At 36.9% G+C, this 25,931-nt stretch overlaps 2 protein-coding genes across 3 annotated transcripts in view; both read right to left on the reverse strand.

Moving 5' to 3' along the window:
- Positions 1–1,885: 1,885 nt before the first annotated feature.
- LOC144444537 (bile acid-CoA:amino acid N-acyltransferase-like) lies at positions 1,886–11,324 on the reverse strand. The gene is made up of 9 exons (XM_078133988.1): positions 11,090–11,324; positions 9,782–10,072; positions 8,934–9,097; positions 6,720–6,836; positions 5,446–5,534; positions 4,951–5,062; positions 3,955–4,035; positions 3,580–3,718; positions 1,886–2,164 (listed from the first exon to the last, which is right to left on the reverse strand). The coding sequence occupies exons 1-9, from the start codon at positions 11,322–11,324 to the stop codon at positions 1,995–1,997; spliced, it is 1,398 nt and encodes a 465-aa protein (XP_077990114.1). The 3' UTR covers positions 1,886–1,994.
- A 4,599-nt stretch (positions 11,325–15,923) lies between these two features.
- Positions 15,924–25,931, reverse strand: part of LOC144453681 (uncharacterized) — a 60,729-nt gene continuing 50,721 nt past the window's right edge. For both annotated transcript variants that reach the window (XM_078145012.1, XM_078145013.1), the window contains exon 11: positions 15,924–24,164. In XM_078145012.1, the coding sequence (XP_078001138.1) occupies positions 21,107–24,164 (3,058 nt within the window). In that variant the 3' untranslated portion in view covers positions 15,924–21,106. The remainder of the gene's footprint in view (positions 24,165–25,931) is intronic.

The following is a 25,931-nucleotide window of genomic DNA, read 5'->3' on the forward strand; positions in this document are numbered from 1 at the left end:
ATTTTTTACAATTCCTCTGAATTCTCATTCCATATAGATTATTTATAAGTTATTTATACAATCTGTGCAATTGAGGTATAACATGGCAAATTACTCATTCCACCCCCCACCCCCCACACTCAACAAATCAAATTTAAATAAAATCTTGTAGATAGTACATTTGAAAATGTTCATAGTTCATGTGCAGCATGTAGTAGTATTTTATCCATTTACCCAATAAGAAAGTGTTCAAAAGAAGAAAAAGTACATAATTTTACTACAATGATAACATTGAATGGTATCAAACTTGTAAATATTTCAACATGAAATATGAAAGTGATGTAAATACAATGATTATTGCACCATAGAGTCTGATGAGAAACTAGAATTGCACTAGCTTTGGAACCCTTCATTGTAGTTGCATGATCTTGACAGTGTTATCTCCCCCCCCCCCATACATGCTTAGCAAACAGAATTCATATATTTTGTTTGGATGAAGTATTGGCCAGAAAACAGGTTACAAAGAGTTACAGGATCTCACATCTACCGACTGTTGTCAGCATCCCAACATGATGTGAATCAATGAGGAGAATGGAGCTATGTGATGTCAGTAAACAGGATCAACTTATCACACAAGGTAACATTTTCTGATTGTTTCAACCATGACTACCGTATGACATTGCAGTATCAAAATGGATGGCGCCATAGCTACATGAAATTTTTGGTTTGAAAATTGAACTGTTCCAATTTGGGTAAATACAACTGTGGAAACCTAGATTTCAGCTTACTATGATACTGTAGTCGTATGCTTTTGAGCACTGGATTTAGTTCAGTTGATTATGCACAAAAGCTTTTCCCGTGCAAATAAGTCCAACAAACATATTCTAATGAGTTGTCATATTTCTAAACTCAGCTATTGTGAAAGCTTGTCAACAACAGTTGTACGGACTTGGGCAGGCCAACCAGATAAGTTATTTACAAGTAGTACTGTCTGACAAATTAAAAAAGGACCTCACACACCCTAAATTACCGTTCTGCCAAAATTTTTCATGCACCAAAATAAATATGTTTACAGTTGACACAAACTAAAACTATTGTTCACTATGGTAAATTACACAAGTAGGTGCCTATGTTGTGTAGGTATACATGTAATCACCCTGTAATCAGGATAGTTTACACACAGAAAGTCACCCAAAATGATCAGGTTATCAGAAACACTACCCTACTGTTGCTACCATTAAAACCAATGCCCATTCCATAGTTTATACCAATATGTTGCAACACTGTTTTAGTTTGTGTCTATCTTTAGTTAGATGAACGATTGGTTTTTCCGCTGTTGTAGTTAAGTCTGTATGGGTGGGATGTGATCAAACTGTCAAGAACATCTTACAACAGTGCAGGATTTTAAGCTTGACTTGTACAGATTAAAATTTTAAATTTATCAAAAAAACACAACACAGCTGTATAATGGTTTCCGTTAAAACATATGTAAAATGTTTTTTGTTTTTTTAATAACCATATTATTGGAAATTGCTATCATTTAGCTAAGGCATCTATTTCAATAATGCTTACTAATACCATATTTGGATTTCTTTGAGCTTACTAATACCATATTTGGATTTCTTTAAGCTCACTAATACCATATTTGGATTTCTTTGAGCTTACTAATACCATATTTGGATTTCTTTAAGCTCACTAATACCATATTTGGATTTCTTTGAGCTTACTAATACCATATTAGGATTTCTTTGAGCTTACTAATACCATATTAGGATTTCTTTGAGCTTACTAACACCATATTTGGATTTTGCAATACCTTTCTGAATATAACCATGTTTCCTATAGAGTCCAGTTAAACCCCTCACCAATAATATTAGTGTCACATGATTAGCTTTAAAAGTAACACATGTCATAACAAAATTATGAATTTTACCTTATGTAAAGGTAAAGAACTGCCACAACATAAAAAAATATATTCAGAAATGATAACACAGTTCAGATTGTAGAAAGTAATATCAAAGCTTGGCTCCTTTTCTTGACTTGTCACATCGCAGGTTTTCATCAAAAAACTGCAGGATGGATTTCCAAGAATGTTTCTGTGCCTCAGCATGAGGTTTAGGTTCTCCACCAAATAGAACATAGAATAAAGTAGGCCCTCCTAAGATAGGAAATGTACATGAAGTAGCTGTTAATGATACAATGTATGTCAATGGTATGCAACAAGGATGTCAATGTGAGAGCTATGGAGCACATGAAATAAGAATCTATCTCTCTGAAACAGTGGTCACAGGTCACAGTTGCCAACACATTGACAACATAAAACATTGAAGGATGCCTTCCAGAAACAAAGTTTGCATATGTATAGACAGACACAAGTATAGACAGACAGATAGACAGATAGACAGACAGACAGACAGACAGACAGACAGACAGACAGACAGACAGACAGACAGACAGACAGACAGACAGAAACACACACATACACATGCAAAAACATTTTTTTTTCAAAATGCCAGTCCTATGAGACAATTCTGGCTCCCTTGGGGCCTGGATGATTCTCCTTCACAGTGCTATATATTATTCTGGTGACCCCCTGCAAAAAATGCCTAACACTGGTGCCCTTCCCCTTGCAATTTCCTCTTTTTTCCATACAAATAAAAAGGCTGTAATTTCCACAGTCAAGTTTGAGAAGGTCATGACAGCAAGTGACACTATGCCATTGTCTGCCAGTCACCATTTGTGCCAGGTTTGAAAGAGATGTGCCTCAACATGCACACGTGGACAGAAGCATGGATACTTAGATGGACACACACACATGGACAGAAACATGGACACACACATAGACAGAAGCAGGGACACATAGATGGACAGAAGCAGGGACACATAGATGGACACAGATGGACAGGAGCAAGGACATACAGATGGACACACACATGGACAGAAGCATGGACACTTAGATGGACACACACATGGACTGAAGCAGGGACACACACACGCATGGACAGAAGCTGGGACACATAGATGGACACACAGATGGACAGGAGCAGGGACACACAGATGGCCACACAGATGGACAGGAGCAGGGACACACACATAGACAGAAGCAGGGACACATAGATGGACAGAAGCAGGGACACATAGATGGACACAGATGGACAGGAGCAGGGACATACATATGGACACACACATGGACAGAAGCATGGACACACACATGGACAGAAGCATGGACACTTAGATGGACACACACATGGACTGAAGCAGGGACACACACACACATGGACAGAAGCTGGGACACATAGATGGACACACAGATGGACAGGAGCAGGGACACACACACATGGACAGAAGCAGGGACATATGCACATGGACAGGAACAGGGACACACAGATGGACACACATATGGACAGAAGCATGGACACACACATGGACAGAAGCAGGGACACATAAATGGACACACACATGGACAGAAGTGGGGACACATATATGGAATGGACACGCACATGGACACAATGTGACATAGATGGACACCATATGGACAGACAAAGTCTATTTCTAGTAGCACCTTCTAAGCTTTGACCATTGGGGCCAAAAATTAATTACCTGGCCATGAAACTGGTACATAGATATATGACATTGGACATAACGGTGCATATGGTGGTTCCAATAGATGACCAGCCTTGGGATATCTAAGAACTTTAACTAAATCTTGCTTTCCAACAGCTGACATTTTCTGATATATCTGTGAAAAAAAGAGAGATTTTTTTTTAACCATGAACTAACAGGATAACTTAACCCCTCCCCTAAATGCACAACTTAACCCCCCCCCCCAAAAAAAAAAAGAGAAGATATTTAAAAATGTGTTAGATAAACAGTAAATGCTTGTGTCAGAGAATATAACCAATGCATCCTACAACTTGGACACTTGTCGTATGTCTATTTGTAATGTCAAATATCGAGATAAAGTTGAATATTTACCGTCTGTAAATGTTCCTCAGGTTGGTACGATGGATCGTCACCACTTATGAGAAATAAACATGGACAGTTGATATTTTCTACCTGTAATATACAATATTTGCATCATTGGTTATTGTATTTGACAACCAAACTAAATTTACTGTTGCAGTGCATTACATTTTGTATTCCAAGATTTCATTTGTCAGTGACACCTTTTACAAAATAATGTGAAATTATGGATGGAGCTCAATAATTACACTACTACAAAATACTGTGGAATTAGAGAGTATAACAGTTACACTCATTAGCAAATAGTGTGGACTTAGGGAGCACAATAGTTACTCTCCATTACAAAATAATGTGAACTCAGGGAGTTCAACAAATTACGCTATTGCAAAAATACTGAGGAGTTAGGGAGTTCAATAATTGCACTATTGTAAAATACTGAGGAGTTAGGGAGTTCAATAATTACACTTTTTCAAAACACTGAGTTAGGGAGTTCAATAATTACACTATTTCAAATTACTGAGGAGTTAGGGAGTTCAATAATTACATTATTGCAAAATACTGAGGAGTTAGGGAGTTCAATAATAACACTATAATACATTTATTGCCTGGTTATGAGGGTGCTAGTAGATGTCTATTACCATGAGAACTGTGATGTAGCAACTATTTTCTGAGGCTGAAAGCCAAAGGAAATAGTTTCTACATAACAACATGAGGGGTAATATGAAATCAAATAGTGCCCAAATAAGGCCAGGTGATAAGTGTTTTATAACACATCACATTCTCAGATACACATTCTTTCCATGGTCAAAGCAAATCTCCATAAGACTTCTGTGCTATATGAATATTCATTGCCCTAGGGAAAATAGAATGTGAATAGTGCTCCCATATGCAAATTGAGGTCACTATAGGTCAATAGTCCATACCATGTGACATGATCACTGAAGGCTTTACGAACACCATGTGTTATAATACAAATAATGCTGTCCTATTCCTAGCTACATCACATACCTTTACAAAGCATTCCTCACCATACTCTTTAACGAGTTCATCAATATTAAAAGCGTACCGCATGAAGTAATTGCCATCTTCATCTCTTGGAATATCTAAGTGTTCATCTGATCTGTAATGTTCAAATTAGAGATCATAAACACTTGTATTTCATGGTGTAGAAAAAAATCAAGAAATTCTCGCACAATACATGAAATCACTTTTAAAAAAACCATACGATTGGTAGGTAATACATCACGATTCGAAATGTGTATCTTGACGGGCATTTGTGAAACTAGGTGGTTTTTTCCAGGTAATCAACTCAATATATTTTCACTCAGTGAATCTGTAATCAAACCATGTCAACATCCTACAAAATTCACAATTCTTGAAAAAAAACAATGAAATGGTCCCGGTAGTTTATTTGTATTGGGTACACAGAAATGCCTGGGGATTGAACCATTTTCAGGTATGTTTTGGTGTAACCAGCACAAATTAATAATATAAAACACACACCCTGGTTGAAATACTAGTGTTCTTCCCACTCTGATACTTGTTAGGTGAGAACGTAGGAGTCCACCATTTGTTAAAATTGCACATTTCATCTGAAAGAACGAGGAGAAAAATGAAATGAAGTCAAATTGTTTGCAAATGGTCAAAGGTCAAGACTTGTCAAATGTAGTATCCTTTTGTTACAAAATACAAACAGAAGTATCCTTAAGTCTGAAAGTTTGAAATGCACTGAAATATCGTTGTCACAACTGAACAATATATCCATTTTATGAGTCTGAATTTCTTGTGGTATTAAAGTAAATTGAATTGATCTATATTCATCAACAACTGAATCAGTTTTCTTTCAAATATCATGGTCAAACTCTACATGAGCTGTCCGTATACAATGTCTTCTAAATCTATATCCCATAATATCTCCCCTAAATGGATACATATTAAAGGGGAACATCACTCAAGGAAATGAAGGCATTTTCGTAAACGTTAAGTTCAAGTTATATAAATTACATGCAATTGCCTAGAAATGCCAAATTGAATCTTGCTTCGCATTCATTGTCCTAGGAGTGGTCTAGCATTGCCTCATGGGAGTTTATAATAGCACACATGTATTGTGTATTAGATGAACAATACATGTTCATGACTACTTATTTACTAACGCCCATGGAGAATGGTTGACTACTGATAGGACAGTCACAGTAATCAATGTGAAACAAGTTTCAATTTGGTGTTTCTTGGCAATTGGCCTTTCCAAAATTTGCCATGGTGGCGCTCTACTTCCTGTCTGTTTGTACCTTGGGGGTATACATGGTATAGGTTACTTGGTTAATCATAGAGCACTGCTGCTTTCCTTGATGTCTGAACAATGCGAAAAACATCTCTGATTTACACTTCTACAGAATACAAGGAACAAAGCTATGGTACTATGAGGTGATGATACCCCCCATTTGAGCGAGGGCGCTGTATTCTCAATTTCCTGTTTGCAGTCTGCAATGGCCTATTGCACAAAATTTATGTGATGTAAAATCATGAAATGACTCTCTAGAACCCCAAATTTATGAAAAATAGACTTCATTTTCTGGAGTGGTGTTCCCCTTTAATCTTTATTTTACTGAGTGCGATACATGGATTCAGTTTCAGGTACCAGTGATGACTGTAAACTTGGTATGGCTACAGTTTTTATCGAGACTGGACAGTGCATACATTGGAAAGTTGTATATACAGAAAACTACAAATGACTGAATACTGGTGGTGTGCATGAAATATACTAGAGTAGAATATACCTTGATCTTGGACTCGGCAGCCATTTCCAAACACAAACACACACCCTGGGAAACACCCAAAGCACCGACGTTATCAGAATCAATGTTTGGGTGACTACACAACAAGTCATATGCTTCCTGTGGGTGTGAGACAAAAATCAGATTTTAATGCAATGACAAAAGTATATATTGCAGTATTAAAATTCACCGACTTTATAATTCAAATTTTCATCATATGAACCTTGAGTCGTTCCTCAAGTTGCCTTCACTCTTCTTGTTTTATACAATAGGATACAGTAATTCTGTAGTGTCTTGTACATCTCAGATATATGTATATATATATATATATATATATATATATATATATATATATATATATATATATATATATATATATATATATATATATATATATATATATATATATATATATATATATATATATATATGTACACACAGCAATACAAAACTACAGTACTTCAAGGAATTCTACATATACCCCAAATACACAATATTCTGTATATCACAAAAACAAAAGATTGTATAGTTTGGCCACTAGGAGTGCTATTCACAAACAAGAAACCTGTTTCTTTGACTTTCAGAGTTATCTTTATGCATTTGGTTGACTGCTTTGTTTACTGGCATATCATTGGCACCAATGGCCTTTCATTTTCATTAGCTTTGGCACTTTCTTGTAACAATTTTTTTTAAAAATGGCTGTGCAAGTGGGAAACTGGAATACCTCAAAGTACTCTATATATTCCCATATTACCTCAAAGTACTCTATATGAACCCATTACCTCAAAGTACTCTATATGAATCCATTACCTCAAAGTACTCCATATCAACCCATTACCTCAAAGTACTTTGTATCAACCCATTACCTCAAAGTACTCTATATGAACCCATTACCTCAAAGTACTCTATATCAACCCATTACCTCAAAGTACTCTATATCAACCCATTACCTCAAAGTACTCTATATGAACCCATTACCTCAAAGTACTTTGTATGAACCCATTACCTCAAAGTACTTTGTATCAACCCATTACCTCAAAGTACTCTATATCAACCCATTACCTCAAAGTACTCTATATGAACCCATTACCTCAAAGTACTTTGCATCAACCCATTACCTCAAAGTACTCCATATCAACCCATTACCTCAAAGTACTCTATATGAACCCATTACCTCAAAGTACTCTATATGAACCCATTACCTCAAAGTACTTTGCATCAACCCATTACCTCAAAGTACTCCATATCAACCCATTGCCTCAAAGTACTCTATATCAACCCATTACCTCAAAGTAATCCATATCAACCCATTGCCTCAAAGTACTCCATATCAACCCATTACCTCAAAGTACTCCATATCAACCCATTGCCTCAAAGTACTCCATATCAACCCATTACCTCAAAGTATTTTATATCAACCCATTACTGCAAAGTACTCCATATCAACCCATTACCTCAAAGTACTTTGTATCAACCCTTTACCTCAAAGTATTTTATATCAACCCATTACTGCAAAGTACTCCATATCAACCCATTACCTCAAAGTACTCCATATCAACCCATTACCTCAAAGTATTCCATATCAACCCATTACTGCAAAGTACTCCATATCAACCCATTACCTCAAAGTACTCCATATCAACCCATTACCTCAAAGTACTCCATATCAACCCATTGCCTCAAAGTACTCCATATCAACCCATTACCTCAAAGTATTTTATATCAACCCATTACTGCAAAGTACTCCATATCAACCCATTACCTCAAAGTACTTTGTATCAACCCTTTACCTCAAAGTATTTTATATCAACCCATTACTGCAAAGTACTCCATATCAACCCATTACCTCAAAGTACTCCATATCAACCCATTACCTCAAAGTATTCCATATCAACCCATTACTGCAAAGTACTCCATATCAACCCATTACCTCAAAGTACTTTGTATCAACCCATTACCTCAAAGTACTTTGTATCAACCCTTTACCTCAAAGTATTTTATATCAACCCATTACCTCAAAGTACTCCATATCAACCCATTACCTCAAAGTACTCCATATCAACCCATTACTGCAAAGTACTTTGTATCAACCCATTACCTCAAAGTACTCCATATCAACCCATTACCTCAAAGTAATCCATATCAACCCATTACCTCAAAGTGCTCTATATAATTCCCATATTACCTCACAGTATTCCATATAAACCATGATATTACCTCAAAATAGTCTATATCGACCCCTAAATCTGGCAGGTCAGGGTGGTTGAAATATGCTAACACTGCAGCAGCAAAACCATGGGAAGCGAGGAGAGATGATTTGTATTCAATGATACCACCACCTCCCCCCCATAGATCTATGATCAGTGGGAAAGGTCCAGCACCTAGTTACAAATAAAATAGACATACAAAAATCATACATACATATATACAATGAAAAATAATCAGTCTAGAAAAATCAAACCAATAATGATGTAATTATAATTTGAAAAATGTATTGTAAAATGTGACAGTTTACAATGCAATGGTTTTATGTACATGTACTACCAAACTAGAGATTCAATTAAATGGCATGATGTTCTTTACTACCAAACCAGAGTGACTATAGAGATTCAATTAAATGGCATGATGTTCGTTACTACCAAACTAGAGTGACCATGGAGATTCAATTAAGTGACATGTTCTTTACTACCAAACCAGAGTGACTATAGAGATTCAATTAAATGGCATGATGTTCGTTACTACCAAACCAGAGTGACTATAGAGATTCAATTAAATGGCATGACATTTTTATTACATATTACACAAATGAAAATACAGTCACTGATGTCATGTTACATTTTATCTCACTCTGAACGCAAATAAATAATTTTGTTTGAATCTTCCTTGTATGTTTCATCTGCCAGTGATGTTGATGACTGTTCTCAGTAAAAATACAATATATCATTTTATGCTTACACGTTATCAGTGCATTTTTGTTTGTGTGATTTGCTGTTCCCAGGTACAGTTAAAATAAAGGGCGCCATCACAGGCAGAAGTTGTACTCACTCCACACCTACAATCATTACCTGGCGGTAGAAACAATGTACCACGTACATTTCCCTCTGTGATGGGTATTCTCTTTACTCCAGGTTTTATATACCATCTTTCTACTGTTGCCATGGCGACAGCAGAGCATTTATCAAATTTCTCTTTGATGTGACCTTTGAATACATGAATGTCTATGATACGAGGTTTCATCACATCAAACTGGCGTAGTCTGGCTCCTTTCTTCTGACCAGGAGTCGGCTGCATACTCCAAAACAATCCCATTGGTTCAACACCAGAGTAAGTACCACCGATGGAGACATCATTATCAACTGTTCAAACGCAATTTGACATTTGTGAGAAAATATTACCATACTATTGAACAATCACTATTTCAGTTAACAAAATGTCTGGGTTTTTTAAAATTAAAATTTACAAAACAAGGACTGATGTTAACACAGAATACACCTCGGAAATAAACTATTTAAAGGGGCACACTACTCCATGAAATAGAGATGTTTTCATATCTTATGGGTTCTCGGGAGTCATTTCATGATTTTACATCACCTACAATTACTTGCAATTTCAAAGAAACATCAAGTTGATCTTGTGCCTTTATAAAGTATCTTTGCTGTTGGCAAATGCATCATGGGAGTCAGCAGAAATAATATATTCATGGTTGAACAATGAATATTCATGATTCCTCAGTACCTGTTCCAAAAATATTACTTCATGAATATTCATGAGAGATTCCCTTATGGTGTTACAACATCAATGCTTTGTTCAAGAAAACTCCAATCAGTTAAAATCAATAAAAAAAATCAGGGGTCACTGTGCAAGTTTTTGAAATAGAGGTCAAAAATGTGATCAAAATTTAGTCATTTTAGAATCCAATATGGCCACCAAATCCAATATGGCCACCAAATACTGTGTTAACTGTATGGGAACATAAACGATTGACGATTTCCTTGAAAACAAGATGGTGAACCCCCAAATTTCTTTTATTATTTCAAAAGGACCAGGAACAAGCTTCCAAGTGGCAAAGTTTGGAGAGAATTAGAGAACTTTGATTTTAAGGCAAAGTCGTCCCCAAGATGTATTCTAATTTATCTTTCTGTGGTCACTATCCAGTGCCAGTGTTATAAAGTTATAAGGCAACCTTAAAGTAACTGTAAATAGTGGTAACAAACCTGTATGGTACAATACAAATTGTGCTATCAGAACATTGCAAGGAACAGACTGCAACTACTGTGGAAATTGTAAATCTTTCCATTGTGATTCATATCCTTGGTCTTGTGTCAGTGTACGATTTACTGGACTCAAAACTGACCTCAAAATCATTCACTTACCTTCAACTTTACCTACATCGCTTGCCACATAATGAGCCCACGACTCCCATGTATTTTTTTTCTGTGATATCAAAGATGCATAGAGTGTAATGGGTTGTCTTGTCAACAGATGTGTGATTGTGATCGTTGTTTCGTTGTCAATCATGTCTCGTGGTGGTGTGACATTTAACAACACTGCTGGTGATGGTATAGCAGGTGCAGTTTCTTCTTCATCAATATTACCAACTGCCTCCATGGTTTGCTCTCATCAAGTTCCTAAAATCAAGAGCTCCAATCAAAATAAAATATCGCTGTGTCAACGTAAACCTAGTCTAAAATTCTAAACTGGTACAGTACATTACGTTTGAAAAACTTCATTCCCAATACTCAGTCTAGTCATGAGGGTTGTTCCAACACAGAAATCTGCGCTGCCCCCAACTGTGTTCATATAAACAGGTTGATGTTGTTGTGTCCCCACATGATTTTAGTTTAAACAGACTGGAGTTGGAGTCATGGTTGGACATTTGCATATCAGTGCAGTCCTAGAAGCGTTAGAAAGGTCAAAAACGTTTCTGTATCAAATGAACTTATATTAATGAGCGATGGCAACAGCCTGTCAGTTTGTGATGGATTACTACTGACATGCACCATTTGCACTTCGTTCACCACAGGGAAGCACCACAATTTAACACCTTTTGTAACTGTCTTGACTAGACTGAGTATTGGGAATGAAGTTTTTTAAAATGTAATGTACCAGTTTAGAATTCTAGTAAACCTAATCTATATGGACTTCAGTGTACTAGAGCCCCATCGCCCTCGACTGACGTCCATGTCATTGACCATTTCAAAGGGCATATAATATACATTGTACTTTGTACACATTGTAACATAGTCTGGATGCCAACTGTGGTCCAGGTAGAGTGAAGGTATAAATCGTAACAATACTGTATAGCGTAGGAACTAGACTACACTGTACACGGCTTGTGTGGAAAGGTCAGCTTGATCGTTCAAAGAAAGTTCACACCATATAAAAGAGCTCCTCATACCTCAGTGAGTTAGTGTAACCATTTCAGCCAAATTGTGGTGTAATATGTCATCAAACTGTGGCTTTTCCCTAAAGTTACACAACAACTATTTATGAATTTTGACTGTGTTTGGGTCATAACCGTGTACATGTTGGCTTGACTCACTCACATATTGGTTCTCGACTGACGGCCACATTTAAGAAAATAAACCGGGGGAGGGCCGGAGCGAATGTAAAAATCCAATCCGCATGGAACCCCCCCCCCCCCCCCCCCCCCCAGTATTATTGATGATTGATATAGTCCTTTCCACGTAACCTAGCTGCATGGTCCGTCTCGACTAGTCCTGCTTGTAGTAGACGAAGTAAGTCGCCCCTCTGGTTTGAGCGAAACGCGTGCACCGTCTGAAAGCAGGACTATGTCTGGACTACACCTAGGAGAAGGAAGGGACGACTTTACTCCCTGTGCAAGCAGGACTAGACTATGCCCTGATCGCCATTTTGGACATTTGTCTCATAAAAGTGTACTTACCTGCGCTCCGGTAGCACAATGCTGCATTGGGTCTATTTTCACTGCTAGGGATGAGGAGTGTGTAGAACAGTAACTTGTGTTTTGGAGCAATCTGATTAAAATCTGATGTGGAGAATATGAAATGAACCAGCTGAACGGTCAGCTGGCGATTCAATATTTGGCGCCCTCTACAGTTAAAGTATCTAAGGGACTTTTGGTTTTACCCGAATGCCTGTTATGTATACTTTCACATTTTTCTAGTATTAAACGTACATTTTTTTCTAAAACTGAATGCCACTATTGTGCACAGAATATCATAAAATAATCCGAAGATTCAGAACTTCACACACACAGAAGAGTGCGTTTTATTGTGAATGTTTGGCTGAAAATTCGAGAGAGAGAGAGAGAGAGAGAGAGAGAGAGAGAGAGAGAGAGAGAGAGAGAGAGAGAGAGAGAGAGAGAGAGAGAGAGAGAGAGAGAGAGTACTTTTATGAATTGTTCTCCAGATAGCCTAAGGGAGGCCATATTGTCTGTAAACTATGCATGGATTGTACACCGGGATTATACGTGACAGCAACTATTAAAAAAATACTCCACAGTTCTCCACAGTTCTGCGCATCGAAGACATGCGCTGTTACAGTAATACCGGGGGTAAGGATTAATCAATGAATATCATCTGCACATGTGAAACATCAGTCAGTCTTTCTTCATTATAATTTATACAATTAGAATATCTAAACATGTATCTGGGTAGAAAAATATCACGTCTCGACGCTGTAAAAGAATATCCAACGTCTATAGCATTAATGTGTACATGATGATGATGATGATGATGATGATGATGATGCTGATGATGCTGATGATGATGATGATGATGATGCGAATAAGAGTCTGCAAATGAGAGAATGTAAATAAGGATATTATTCTATCATAGGCATGTAAACAGATAATAAAGGTAAACATTATCATAAACTTTATCTGCATTTGCTAGTGTTATGTAACACCTTTATTTTATTTTATTTTTAATTTGTATTTTCATTGACGTACAATTGGACCAAATCATGGTACATCCTCTGCTAACTCCATATAGAATTATTTACGAGCCCTTTTGATAACAAAAGAGGCCAATAAACGAATTCCCTGAAAGTTTCTAAATATAGACTGCCCACAATGTCCGAGACGCCTGTATGGTACCGTTTCCCTAAAATAACAGCAGTTGCGGTTGGTCACCGACTAGTACCGTATGCAGCAGGCCTTTCATTTGATATATCGAGGGGGGAAATACGTGAGTATTAAAAGTATAGCCATTCAGCGTATATTTGATACATATGTAGTCTGTCATTCTAGGACCAATGTATTACATATAAAAATGTGTAATAAATATCAAATATATCTATAAACAGAACTGGAAATAATTCATGTTATCATAGCCCAATATATTTAGTATAATATATAGCGATACGTGTGATGGCTGTGAGTTCAATGTCCTCACACGATAATATCTTGGCAACGAACCCTCAACCTTGGGGGCTTACTAGCTATACCAAAGCAAACATTCACTTCCTGTCCTTTCTATGCCTTCAATATTGTGTCCCAGACCTGAACTCTTGCCACTGAAGTATTTACCAGAGTCAGTTTACATACATGACGTGTTAATGATATATCGGGTCCTTCCCTGTTTTCACGTTTTAGAAAAGAAGGAAAGGAACAGTAAAGCTGGTACACCTGCCTCTTGGGGTTTATCCTGAAGTGACCCCAACCAGCAACACGCCCCCTATGATACAAATACCGTATACAGGATCGATCAAGGCGTGGCTATTGTGTGACAGTGCTATTAGTAATGCACAATTTGACACAATGGTTTCATCCCTTCACTCCACTTTCCATTTGTCAAATCTAATTTAACTGGGAAATGCCTTTGTGTATGCACCATCAAGCTAATAGTTAGCTGATGAGTTGGGGCCAGCTACGTCAAGGCCATTCTACAAGGTCACGCACGATTCTTCTCAACTCTGTCCAGGCTTAGTTTGTGCTATTCTGACCTAGTACCATATCTATTTGCTGTCAACAAACCATTTTTCGACCTTTCTCAATCTGCGTCTACATCAGTGAGTTAGTTCGTCATTTAACTACTAACTTTAAAAAGGCCATGTTACAATCCCACGTTACCATGTTAGTTTTATCTTTATCAGTAGAGCCATAAGGATCACATAGGATCATTCTTTTGTTCTCTGAAACATGGAGGTAAACGGATGAATGTTTACACGTGTGGTGGAGCAATAATACCTGATAATGTACTCTTTGAGAATTACTTGAAAACAGACAAACATTGGGAATAAAACACACTCAACATTTTATATTCAACACAAAAGTAGAAGAAAAAAAAACTGTGCAAATCCTGCTTTCTTTGACTGGCACCACGTTCACAATATATCATGGAAATAATGGTCTCCAACGCTAAAATCATTTTCAAACTTTTTGTTTTATGTCGAAAATGAAAACCTTCCTTCATTAATAAGGACTGGCTTTCATAACTTCTACCGAACTATATATTAAAGACATGTTTCCTATTAATCCAATTCTCATAATCGTAGTAATGGTATCTGACACCAAAATCTGATAAAATATAATCAATGTCAAGTGATGTAAATTAAACAAACAAACAATCATCCAGTCACTCACGCAACCTAACAATAAAAAACTATGTCCTAGTGGAAAATGGTGCTTTACAAATCCAAAGACCAATCAGGAAATCAATCAATCAATCAATCAATCAATCAGTAAATCAATCAATCACTAAACCAATCAACCAATCAGTAAATTAATCAATCAATCAATCAATCAATCAATCAATCAATCAATCAATTTACCAATCAATTACAATGCATTACAGGTTGCTGTTCACTAGCTCTGTTTGATACAACCACTCAGAAACTGATAACAAACTGCACATGCTACACTTTAAGATAGCAAGATTGAATGAGTACAGTTTCTTGCTACAGTTTGTCTGAATGGAAAGAAGTAACATGCTACATGCCATGTGCCAACTGCATAATACTGGTGCCAGCATGTCTGCATGTAGTTGCTGTACATTTAAATGTATTACTATTTCATTCAGACTAAAATGTAGCAAGAAACTGTTGTATTGCTATCTTAAAGTGTAGCATGTTAAGTTTCTTATTAGTTTCTGTGGCTGTTGTATCAAACAGAGCCAGTGAATGGTCACCAGCAATGCGCTGCAACAACCACAGAAAACAACTCTTTCATTTCCAAGGCATAATTAAGGATGAGACAAGGAATTCTTTGTGAATATGATACCAATTTTAATCACTTATCACATATCACCAAAGATAAAACCAAAATACAAATATAGCAATCTAATATTCAAATTAAGATATTTCTTTATTTACACAACATTTCTACAAAAGGGGTGAGGAGGGGAGGGAGGGAGGGGGGCATTTTTAGCTAGCAGTTTTTGAAATCTACTTATCTGGAGTACTTGGCATTAAATGACAACTGTACAAACAGTTGAAGGCAATGAGACAGCTAGTGAGAGTATATTATTAACTGCATGCTGATAAAAACCCTACACTGTATTACGAATACATTAAAAAAAATGCAAATTAGACTTTGAGGGCCTACAAAATAATGGAAGATACATTTTTTTTTTCATTATCAGGCTACCACATGGTAGAATTTAATAATTAAATCACTCTCTCAGTAGCACCCTGTTCACTTTTCATTTCCTTTGCTCAATGTTTTTTTTTTTAATTTTTAAAATTTTAAAACTATTTCCAATTGTTACATACATACTCTCTCGTCTCTTGTTGGGACTATAATTACAAAAGTGACCTACTCCATTCACAAATAAAAAGATAACACAAGAAGAAAAACATCTCTGTATTTTGTTTTTCTTTAAAAATATGAACAATTCTGTTTTTCTTCATTAGCTTATTATTATTATTATTATTACACTATTTTGCCCCCCATTCTTTTTTTTATAGATACAATGGCATGATTTGAACAACTAACTAATTTTCAACTAAGATACATTTCCAGGTTCTCTTGACATTTCTTAAATTATTTTCAGTTTATATCAAATTACCATTCGTACTATTCTACTTTTTTCTCTCTGTCTTATAAATATGTTTATTTTACTTTTGATTACTAGCCGACTACTAAAACAATGTACTCTTTGCAGTGTATAACCATCAACCATACATATAATTTGTTGGAGTAATATTTTTTCCAAGGGATTCCCTTTTTTATTGGCATTATCCCATCTTAAATCTACAAAAATCACAGCTTTTTTTTTTTTTTTTTTTTTTTTTTTTTAGCCCTGGCAAGTATTGTTTTGTTTTCTTGGTGACAAATAGTAAATTTGCTGGACTATTATATACCCAGCTAGTACTCAAAATAATAGTTTTTTCTTTTAAAGTCAGATCCTTGTGTCAAATTTACTGACCTCAACTTTTAGTTGGGAAGGTTTTGTTATACTTTATACAGGTGGATGACAAGTCTACATTGCAAGTCAGTAAATCCTTGATAATGTACATCACTTTGGTAGTGTTCTAAAAAATTGGCAAAAAAAAGACAGTCTTGGTTCATTGGCAAGCTATGCTGTGGTGTGGTCACTGATTTCTGGTCGGGTTGACAGTTATTAAATCCAATGTAAGTTAGTGTTTGCTTTTATACAAGGGATCATTGAGAAATCAAGAGCATGTCAAATGGTAGTCCAATTCTTGTATTTTAAAGTTTGATCAATGCCAACTTAAAGATAACTTTTGGACAGGTAGCAGTCTTTCTAACTCAAGACTTTAAACTAATCTTGATTTATGAGTTGAACCAATGACAATTTAGCCATAAAAGATCCAGTCCTTGTTTCCTCTTATGTAATATGCTTGTAGCAAGTTGTTACACAAGTGGACCAATCACTGGACCTCTCAGACTGATGACAATTTTGACTTACAAGTTGGACCAATGACAGTCTTGCATTGATTTAGAAGTTGGACCAATGACAGTCTTGCATTGATTTAGAAGTTGGACCAATGACAGTCTTGCATTGATTACAAGTTGGATCAATGACAGTCTTGTATTGATTTACAACTTGGACCAATGACAGCCTTGCATTGATTTACAACTTGGACCAATGACAGCCTTGCATTGATTACAACTTGGACCAATGACAGCCTTGCATTGATTTACAACTTGGACCAATGACAGTCTTATATTGATTACAAGTTGGACCAATGACAGCCTTGCATTGATTTACAAGTTGGACCAATGACAGCCTTGCATTGATTTACAACTTGGACCAATGACAGTCTTGCATTGATTTACATGTTGGACCAATGACAGTTTTTTCTAACATGTTGGACCAATCATCTCGACTTACGAACTGAACCAATGACAATCCTGACATGACCTGGACCAATGGCATTCTTGGCTCAAAGACTTTGATATTTAACATCCAAACCAAAGTCTCCAACTCAGACCATTTTACCACTAGCAGTGTTGACAATGAAACTCAAAGCATTCACTCTTTTAGCCTTAAAAACAAATCAGCAGAGTATAATACCTAACTCACATAAAAACTATAAAAGGGCATCTTATCACATTTTTTTTAATCCTTGGCCCATTACAAGGACTTTCATATTGTAAAATCTCAGCACAAAAAAAGTTTGCCAAGTCTTCATTATATGAAGAGCCTTAGTTACGTGAAGATTTATTTCTCCAGAATTTTCTCTCGTTTTTCTTTTCTCTATAACATTATTATATAAGCTGGGTAGAGGTTTAAACCATCTACGGCAGCCGAACAATGAAATCACTGAGAATTTGACCTGTATTTAAAACATGGAGACTGGTCATCAACTAGAGTACAAAAATTAATCCATAGGTTGTCACTGGGAATCACAAGCAAGCAGAATTGTTGCAACCAAAGCTTTACATATGAAGTGTATATTTTCTTGTCAAGCAATCATTTGTAATATTTTTTCCTTGGCTACAATAAAGGAATGCTACAAAAGTTGATATTACTCTAATATCATAAAAGACAAGCACATTAAGAAAGGCTAGACTACTACGTGCTTTTAAGCAGCTCTAAATACATACTACGCAGTTTTAGTTACATCTACCCAGCAGGCCCACATTTTGGTTTTGCTGTTTTTATTTTTGGTTAAGCCATGTCATATTTTATGCTGTTTCTTTGAAAACAGACTATTACCTACAATGCTGTGCATTTAACAGAAAAGTACAACAAACAAACAAACACATCAAGATTACATAAACTGGTGGCTGAGACACTCCAAAATATCACCATTCATTAATACCTACTTAGAGCAGAGCTAACAACACTTTTCTACATCAAGTTTTTGAATTCCTACATTACATTTTCAATGCAAATGAAAATAAAGATGCAACAAAGGGTCAACTTATGTTGTTGTTTTGTGTATCTATCATGATATCCAGAGAGAACGCTGTGTCAGGTCAAAGAGAACTTAGTGTTGGGTCAGTGTCAAGTCAATGTCGGGTCAATGAGAATTTAGTGTTAGGTCAAAGGGCACTCAGTATCAGGTCAAAGAAAATTCAGTGTCAGGTCAAATGAAACTCAGTGTCAAAGGGAACTCAGTTTCAGGTCAAAGAGAACTCAGTGTCGAGTCAACGGGAACTCGGCATCAGGTCAAAGGGAACTCAGTGTCAGGTCAAAGGGAACTCAGTGTCGGGTCAAAGAGAACTCAACATCAATTCAGCATGACAGAACACTAAAACTACGAGAACAGTTCTGAAAGCAGTGTTTAAACATTATCTGAATTCAAATCCAATCATATCAAATCTACCGTGATTACAGACATAAACTGTAATAGCAGTTATTTAAAGATTGTTCCTTTGCAAATTTGTTAGGTTTGAGAACTAAATGGAGTATAAAATATTGAATTGCCTGATGCGTAAATTATGGATGTAGCCATAGTCTTTGATACACACACACATAATTAAGCAAATAAAGATCTCTCTCATTATGTTTCATTACAGAGTGTATACCCACCATAAATACAACATTACCACCATGCAATTCAATATGGTCATGGAAGTACCAACTAACATCAAGTCACTACAAAATGTAACAAAATGGCTATCAAAAATGTTTCGGTCAGAACTATAGAAAGTTTTGATATCCCATTGATGTAAATTCCCTAGTTGTTATTAAAAAGTACACATCAAAAATTATGATTTGGTTGCAGACAATTTTCAAACTCTGATTTCAATGCTAGCTTGCACTATGGATAACTTGTAATTAATTAAACAGTGTGAGGAAAGTTGTACTGGAAGTAAAACGTCTGATTTCTTTGCTTTCGTTATCATTCTTTACAAAGCCGATATGAAACTGAATTATTAGGTGGGTGTGAAAACTGTTTCAATATTTTTTTTTTTTCAGAACCCCCCCATATTGACTACAACGACGTGAAGGCACCTGGACATAACAACAATCAACAAAGGTGAGAAAACACCAAACAAAAACAAAACTAGTTTATGTTGGAAATACCTGATAAAATACCTTGAAGTATGATGGCTGACGACATATACTACTGTGGAGGTGGGAAAAAAGACACACACAAACAAACACACAAATGACAGATTCAAAATATTTGCTCACAACACTAAAAAAGGCCATCAGCTACAACTACACAAAATATTGATGGGTTCAAAAATAACCTGACACATTATCTTTGCTTAAATTAATCATTGCACTTGGGACATCAGGATACAGCAATACATTACAATAAACGAAATCAAACATTTTCTGATCAGAAAAATAATCCATTTTCTCTTTTTTTTTTCAAGTAAAAGTTTTTCAAAAAAAAGACATTACTACATGTATAGTTTAACTACATGATCTTCGTAAAAGTTCTATGTATGCTATGTACTCTTTTAGATTGACACAAAACAATCAGGAAACCTTCTGAATTGGAGGAAAGAAAACTAGAACAGCACCAATAACATATATTCGTAGTAGTATATATACGAGGTCAAGCCATTTTTTTTTTTTTGGTTAATTTTTACATACAATTTTTTTTTCTTTTTTTTCCCCTTCTTTTGAAGTTTTTTTTTTGGTTACATTTTGCAAAACAAAGAAAACAAGAACTAAAATAGAAGAAGCTTTTACAGTGCTAATATAGCTGAGCTTCTTTATACTTGAGGTCATTTTAACTTAAGTACACATTTGCCAATGTTAATTACTTGATATTCTAACTGTTGTAATGAGCATTTTCATTTTGTCGAAAGTTCTGGAATTTACAAATAAATGTCTCATCGGAGGTATCAGAAAACAAAAACATTTACATAACTATTCTATATACTCTAGCAGTATTTCATCATCACTAAAGTTTTTTATCATTTAAAAAAATCAGTTCTAATATGCTACCTCCTGTTTTACTCTAAAAAAAAATTCCAGTCTTAATTGAGAGATGCGTAAGCTAGTATTCCTTATTTTTTTAAGCTTGAACATCTCTTAGTGCTGTACAGGGAATGCAAAATCATCTTTACTTGCATTTTTCAGCTGTTGCGGATTACCGCTGAACAACGTGTGACTTTGTCTGGACCATGTCATTGGTTCTGTCAACTGTTGGTTATAGTCGATAATTTGCTGTGATAGATGTGTGGGCAGTTGTTGTTCTCCACTTTCAAATGGTCCCTGGTGCGACAAGGGGGGTGGGTATTGTTGCTGTGACTGCTGAAATTGAAACGGCTGATCTTGTTGGCACTGTTGGTCGGGTGCAACATTCACTTGTTGTGGCAGCTGTTGCTGCTGTTGATGCGATTGTTTCATTTGTTGCTGCAACCCCTGCTGCCAATGCTGGGGTTGCTGCTGCACATGTTGCTGACCATTACTGAACTGCGTAGGATTTCTATTCACAAACTGTTGCTGTTGGGGTGTAGAGTTCTGTGAATTTAGGAAATTGTGGTTTAATGAAGGCATTTCCTGCATGTTACCCATTTGCCTATTGTACTGTTGTTGTTGTTGTTGTTGTTGTTGTTGTTGTTGTTGTTGCTGTTGCTGTTGTGGCTGACACTGAGGTTGTTGAACCAGTCCTTGTATGTCTGATTCTGGGATGATTTGGGAAGGTTGTTGCAAAAACTGCTGAAGCAACGAATTTGATGTTTTGGGTATTTGGGTTGAGGGTTGAGATGGTGGGCACTGCGGCTGTGCAGGAAACTGTGTTTGCTGCTGCTGCTGCTGTTGATGTTGATAGATGGGCTGGGGTGGTTGCTGTTGCTGTTGCAGTTGTTGCTGCTGCAACACAAGCCTCCTTTGGTGTAATTGCTGTTGCAACAATTGTCTCTTTTCCTTTAAATGAGTCAACAACTGTTCCTGCAACTGTTCATGTTGCCTCTCATCAAGAAGTTTTTGGTGTTCAAGTTCCAGATGCGTTTGTGACCGCTGTTGAAGTAGTTGTTGTAAAAGCAGTTGCTTCTTAAGTTTTTGTTCAAGATTATCCCTTTCCAAATTATGTTGTTCAAGCAAAGAATGCTGCAATTCCTTGTGCTGCTGTTCCAATAAATGCCGCTGCCTTTGCTGGTCCTGCAGCATGAGCAGATCAGCCTGTTGCGCAATATTGTTATTTTCAACTTGTAGCTCTGCCAGAGCGGCGGTGTGAACAAATTCACCGCTATGCTGTTCCATTTCTAGGATGGTGTCTGTGATTTGTTTTTCCATGGGTGTGAGAGGCCCAACCATTTCACCCAAACAACCTTGAACTTTATCTGTGGACAATGGATTTGCCTGGTCACCTGTCAACAGTGCTCTCAACAACGGTGTCTTTAATGAGTCCCTTATATCTAACTTGGAGATTTCCTCAGTAACTTGTTGTTCTGAAGTTAACATAGATCCTTGTTGTTGTTGTTGTTGCTGTTGTTGCTGTTGCTGCTGCTGCTGCGGTTGGTGCCTGGCATTTTGCTCCACCGCAGACTGAGCTGTGAGATGCTTAAACAAAGTTGGACATCTCTCCTGTATGGGTGTATTTTCTGCACTCTCTTCCTTGACTTCCACAGGTGGAGGCGGAGGAACAAATGTGTCTCCAGCTGAATTGACAACAACAGTTTGTCCATTTGGAGTGTTAGCACTTGATGCACTAGCTTGGTTAGTATCAGAAGGAACTGGCTGTGTCTGACACATCAAGGCCAACATGCTTTTTGGTATTTCCGGCATTTCGGTCAAATCGATGTTTGTCCCTCCCAGTTGAGATATGGCATTTTCTGCCATTTGATCCACAAGTTTGTCACAGAATTCCATGGAAAACTCTGCTATATCATCAGGAAGCACATCACTATCGCCTTTCTCATTTTTGCTGGATATCTGAGCTGGGTCCAACTTATGGATGGTGGTTTCTAGTATTCCTGGTGGGAAACCCTTGAGGCTGTCTCCCGACACTATCGTAGTGACTTTAGCGGCAGGGATAGAGGAAGAGAATCCGAACGGTGAGCTATTATTGCCTAAGATGCTGGAAAATATATCTGCTGGGTCACCCATACCTTCAGTGCCAAGTTTATCAACAATATCACTCAATTCAGAGTCTAAAAATTGTCTAGCTGGACTGAACGGACTATTAAGGAAAGCACTTATACTATCTGGAGAGCCTGGTCCCTCTGTCTCATTATCTACATTATCTACAGACAGGGGACTATCTGATCCATTACTATTCACAGAAGATGGGCTATCTGCCAATGACACCTTGGGATCCGGACTCGTGGCTGGAAAGTCTGCCGGACTTGACACAGTGAATACAACACTTGTATGATCAGTTGAGCCGGCAACTGCTTTCGTCTTGGCACTACTGTCTTTCTTGTAGTCATCTTTGGTTATTTCTAGCAAGTCTTTGATCATACTTTCATCCATGTTTTCATCATCATCTTCGATGATGGGCAATGTCTTTTGATCTTTGGTTTCAAAGGAGAACATATCAGGTGGGGACGTGACGGAGCTGATATCACTGGCGCTACTAACAGAGTCCAGATCACTGCCAGGTGATCCATTCTGGGTATAATTTGAATCTAGTCTCAGAATGTTACTTTTGTCATTGTCCTGCTTGTCGTCCTCAACTAATTCGCACTTTGTCTCTAATGAAGTTGATGGTTGTTGTTCACTGACGTCCTCCATTTCAATATTTTCTACAACATCAGAGTTGATCACAGTAACTGTTGCACTTTCACTTTTAACTTCACTTTTGACTTCCTCTTTGTTAGCAAGTCCAACAAAGCTAACACTTGATTCCTCTTTAGGTTTAACAACCTTCTTTGTCTTTACATGTCTGACAGGGTCGGCAATAAGTTGAGTTTCAATTTCACCGTTGATGTCCATGGTTTCTATTTCAGTGATAGTCATGAATCCGGGTGAGTTATAGATGGAGTAGCCGGGACTTGATTCCCCGCCGCTGGGAGACGGTGATGGGACACCGCTGTTGTTCTCTATCCCACTGTCATCAGATTCTCCATTGCCTTTAGGTGAACAACAACCTTGTTGGGCTCGTTGCATTCTCTCAAGCAGTAAGTACTTGTCTCCTTCATCCTTCCTGTTGAAGAAATAAAAGAGACACAGTAAAGTTTAGATCGTACAGGATTACTATGGTCTTAAAAGTTATAGTGCCTTGTCAGGTGAAATGTTTGGCTGTTTCCCAAAACTGTTTTCCGTTATTCATATGGAAAGGGTAGAGAATTACATGCTTAGTGCAAAAATATCAACATTACAAATAAGATCAGCATCTCTCAGCAGCTATCGCAATGTTGCATTTATACACTGATATAGGGAGTCTTTGTGTGCTTCGTGTTGAGTTTCCACTGTACAGGGATTATTTGTTGTGGGCATAAGATGTTATCAAACGTAAAAACAGATCACTCCCTAGTTTGCTTTCGCAATGGAAATTTGTGTATAATTGCTGGACATTGGCAATTTCTGCAGTTGTTCAGGCATTTTGGAAATACCACTTTCATCGAGTTTCAGCAAGTATATTGAACTGTTGAACACAATGTACGACATTTTAAGACTTCATGTGGTTAGGCAAACCCCATAAAAACTTTTACTTTGATATTTTGAGAACAACGATGAGGCCCTATTATAACTCTTTTAATATCAGTGCAGAAGGGTCCTATCTGCAATGTAATTGAATAGGCAGATACGACCTTACTGCATCGACGCAATGAAAGGCTGCCACAACAAGGCACGGTGAGACATTTTTTTTATGTGTGTTGGCCAAGAGACTTGTCTTGGTGTTACTATCTCAAGAAGCTCTCCACACCACGCCGCGTCAAGGCAGCACACAAATGTGTTTTGAGTTTGAAATTACAACCATTGCTACTCCTGCTACAATCTAAGTGGATCTCATATTGACTTTAAGGCACTTGTAATTGGTTAATCCTCCTAATTCAAAGTCAAGTGAGGCCATAGCTTTATATAAGAGCCACTTAAATTTAAGCAAAGTTGCCGGTAGTAATTTCAAACTCAAAAAAACACATTTGTGTACTTCTACATGAATCAGCCTTGACTTGGTGTGAAGAACTCCTTGAGATATTAACACTAAGTCTTAGTCTTTGGGGCTTGGTGTGGAGAACTTCTTGAGATAGTAACATCAAGGCAAGCCGCAAGAGCTAACCATGTCCTATCATTACATTGTTCATTAGTCTTTGGGGATACCTTGTAACAAACATGACACGATATATATAATTTTTTTTTTTTTTTTTTTTATGTCACCTCTTCCACACTGCCAATGAAGGATTTCAATGAATAGATCATAGGCATAAGAGTGTCAATATCACATACTGTCTTTGACTTCAATGGACCCTGTTATAATAACAGACCTGTCCCCACGTGAATTGATTTGAAACTGATGCAAACTGAATCGATTCATCGGTTTGAAACTGGTGTCTGTCCTCAAAAGAAAACTGTGCTATGGATGATATATTTTGAATCTCTTCACTTTGCGTCAGTTTTGAATTGACTTACTTTGAATTGCTTTGCAGTGGTTTTGAACCAATTCAACTAAAATTTGGTGCATTTGGGGACAGGAGATTTAGATTAAATTTTGAACCGATTCAAAATACCACGTGGGGACAGGACTAATACACAAACCCTCCATTGTTAATTTGCTGGACTATTTAAGTCTCATCACGAAAATAAGTTTATGCTGAGACCAGGAATATAGGATCCATATCTATCCTTATCCAGGGTTCATACAAGTTAAATAAAATTCCAGGAACTTCCATCAGTTTTCCAGGGGGGTATTCCGATCAACTTTGGTCATTTTCCAGGAATACATTACATTTGTCAACACACCGGCTTTTCA

Source organism: Glandiceps talaboti, chromosome 2, assembly GCF_964340395.1.
Source record: "Glandiceps talaboti chromosome 2, keGlaTala1.1, whole genome shotgun sequence".
Classification (NCBI taxonomy): Eukaryota; Metazoa; Hemichordata; class Enteropneusta; family Spengelidae; genus Glandiceps; species Glandiceps talaboti.

Excerpts from the sequence above, each read along its gene's own strand:
- LOC144444537 (XM_078133988.1), bottom strand. The coding sequence starts at position 11,324 with ATGGAGGCAGTTGGTAATATTGATGAAGAAGAAACTGCACCTGCTATA. Across the intron at positions 10,073-11,089 it reads CGATGTAGGTAAAGTTGAAG|TTGATAATGATGTCTCCATC; the intron begins GTAAGTGAATGA and ends GCGTTTGAACAG. Across the intron at positions 9,098-9,781 it reads TACATTGTTTCTACCGCCAG|GTGCTGGACCTTTCCCACTG; the intron begins GTAATGATTGTA and ends ATTTGTAACTAG.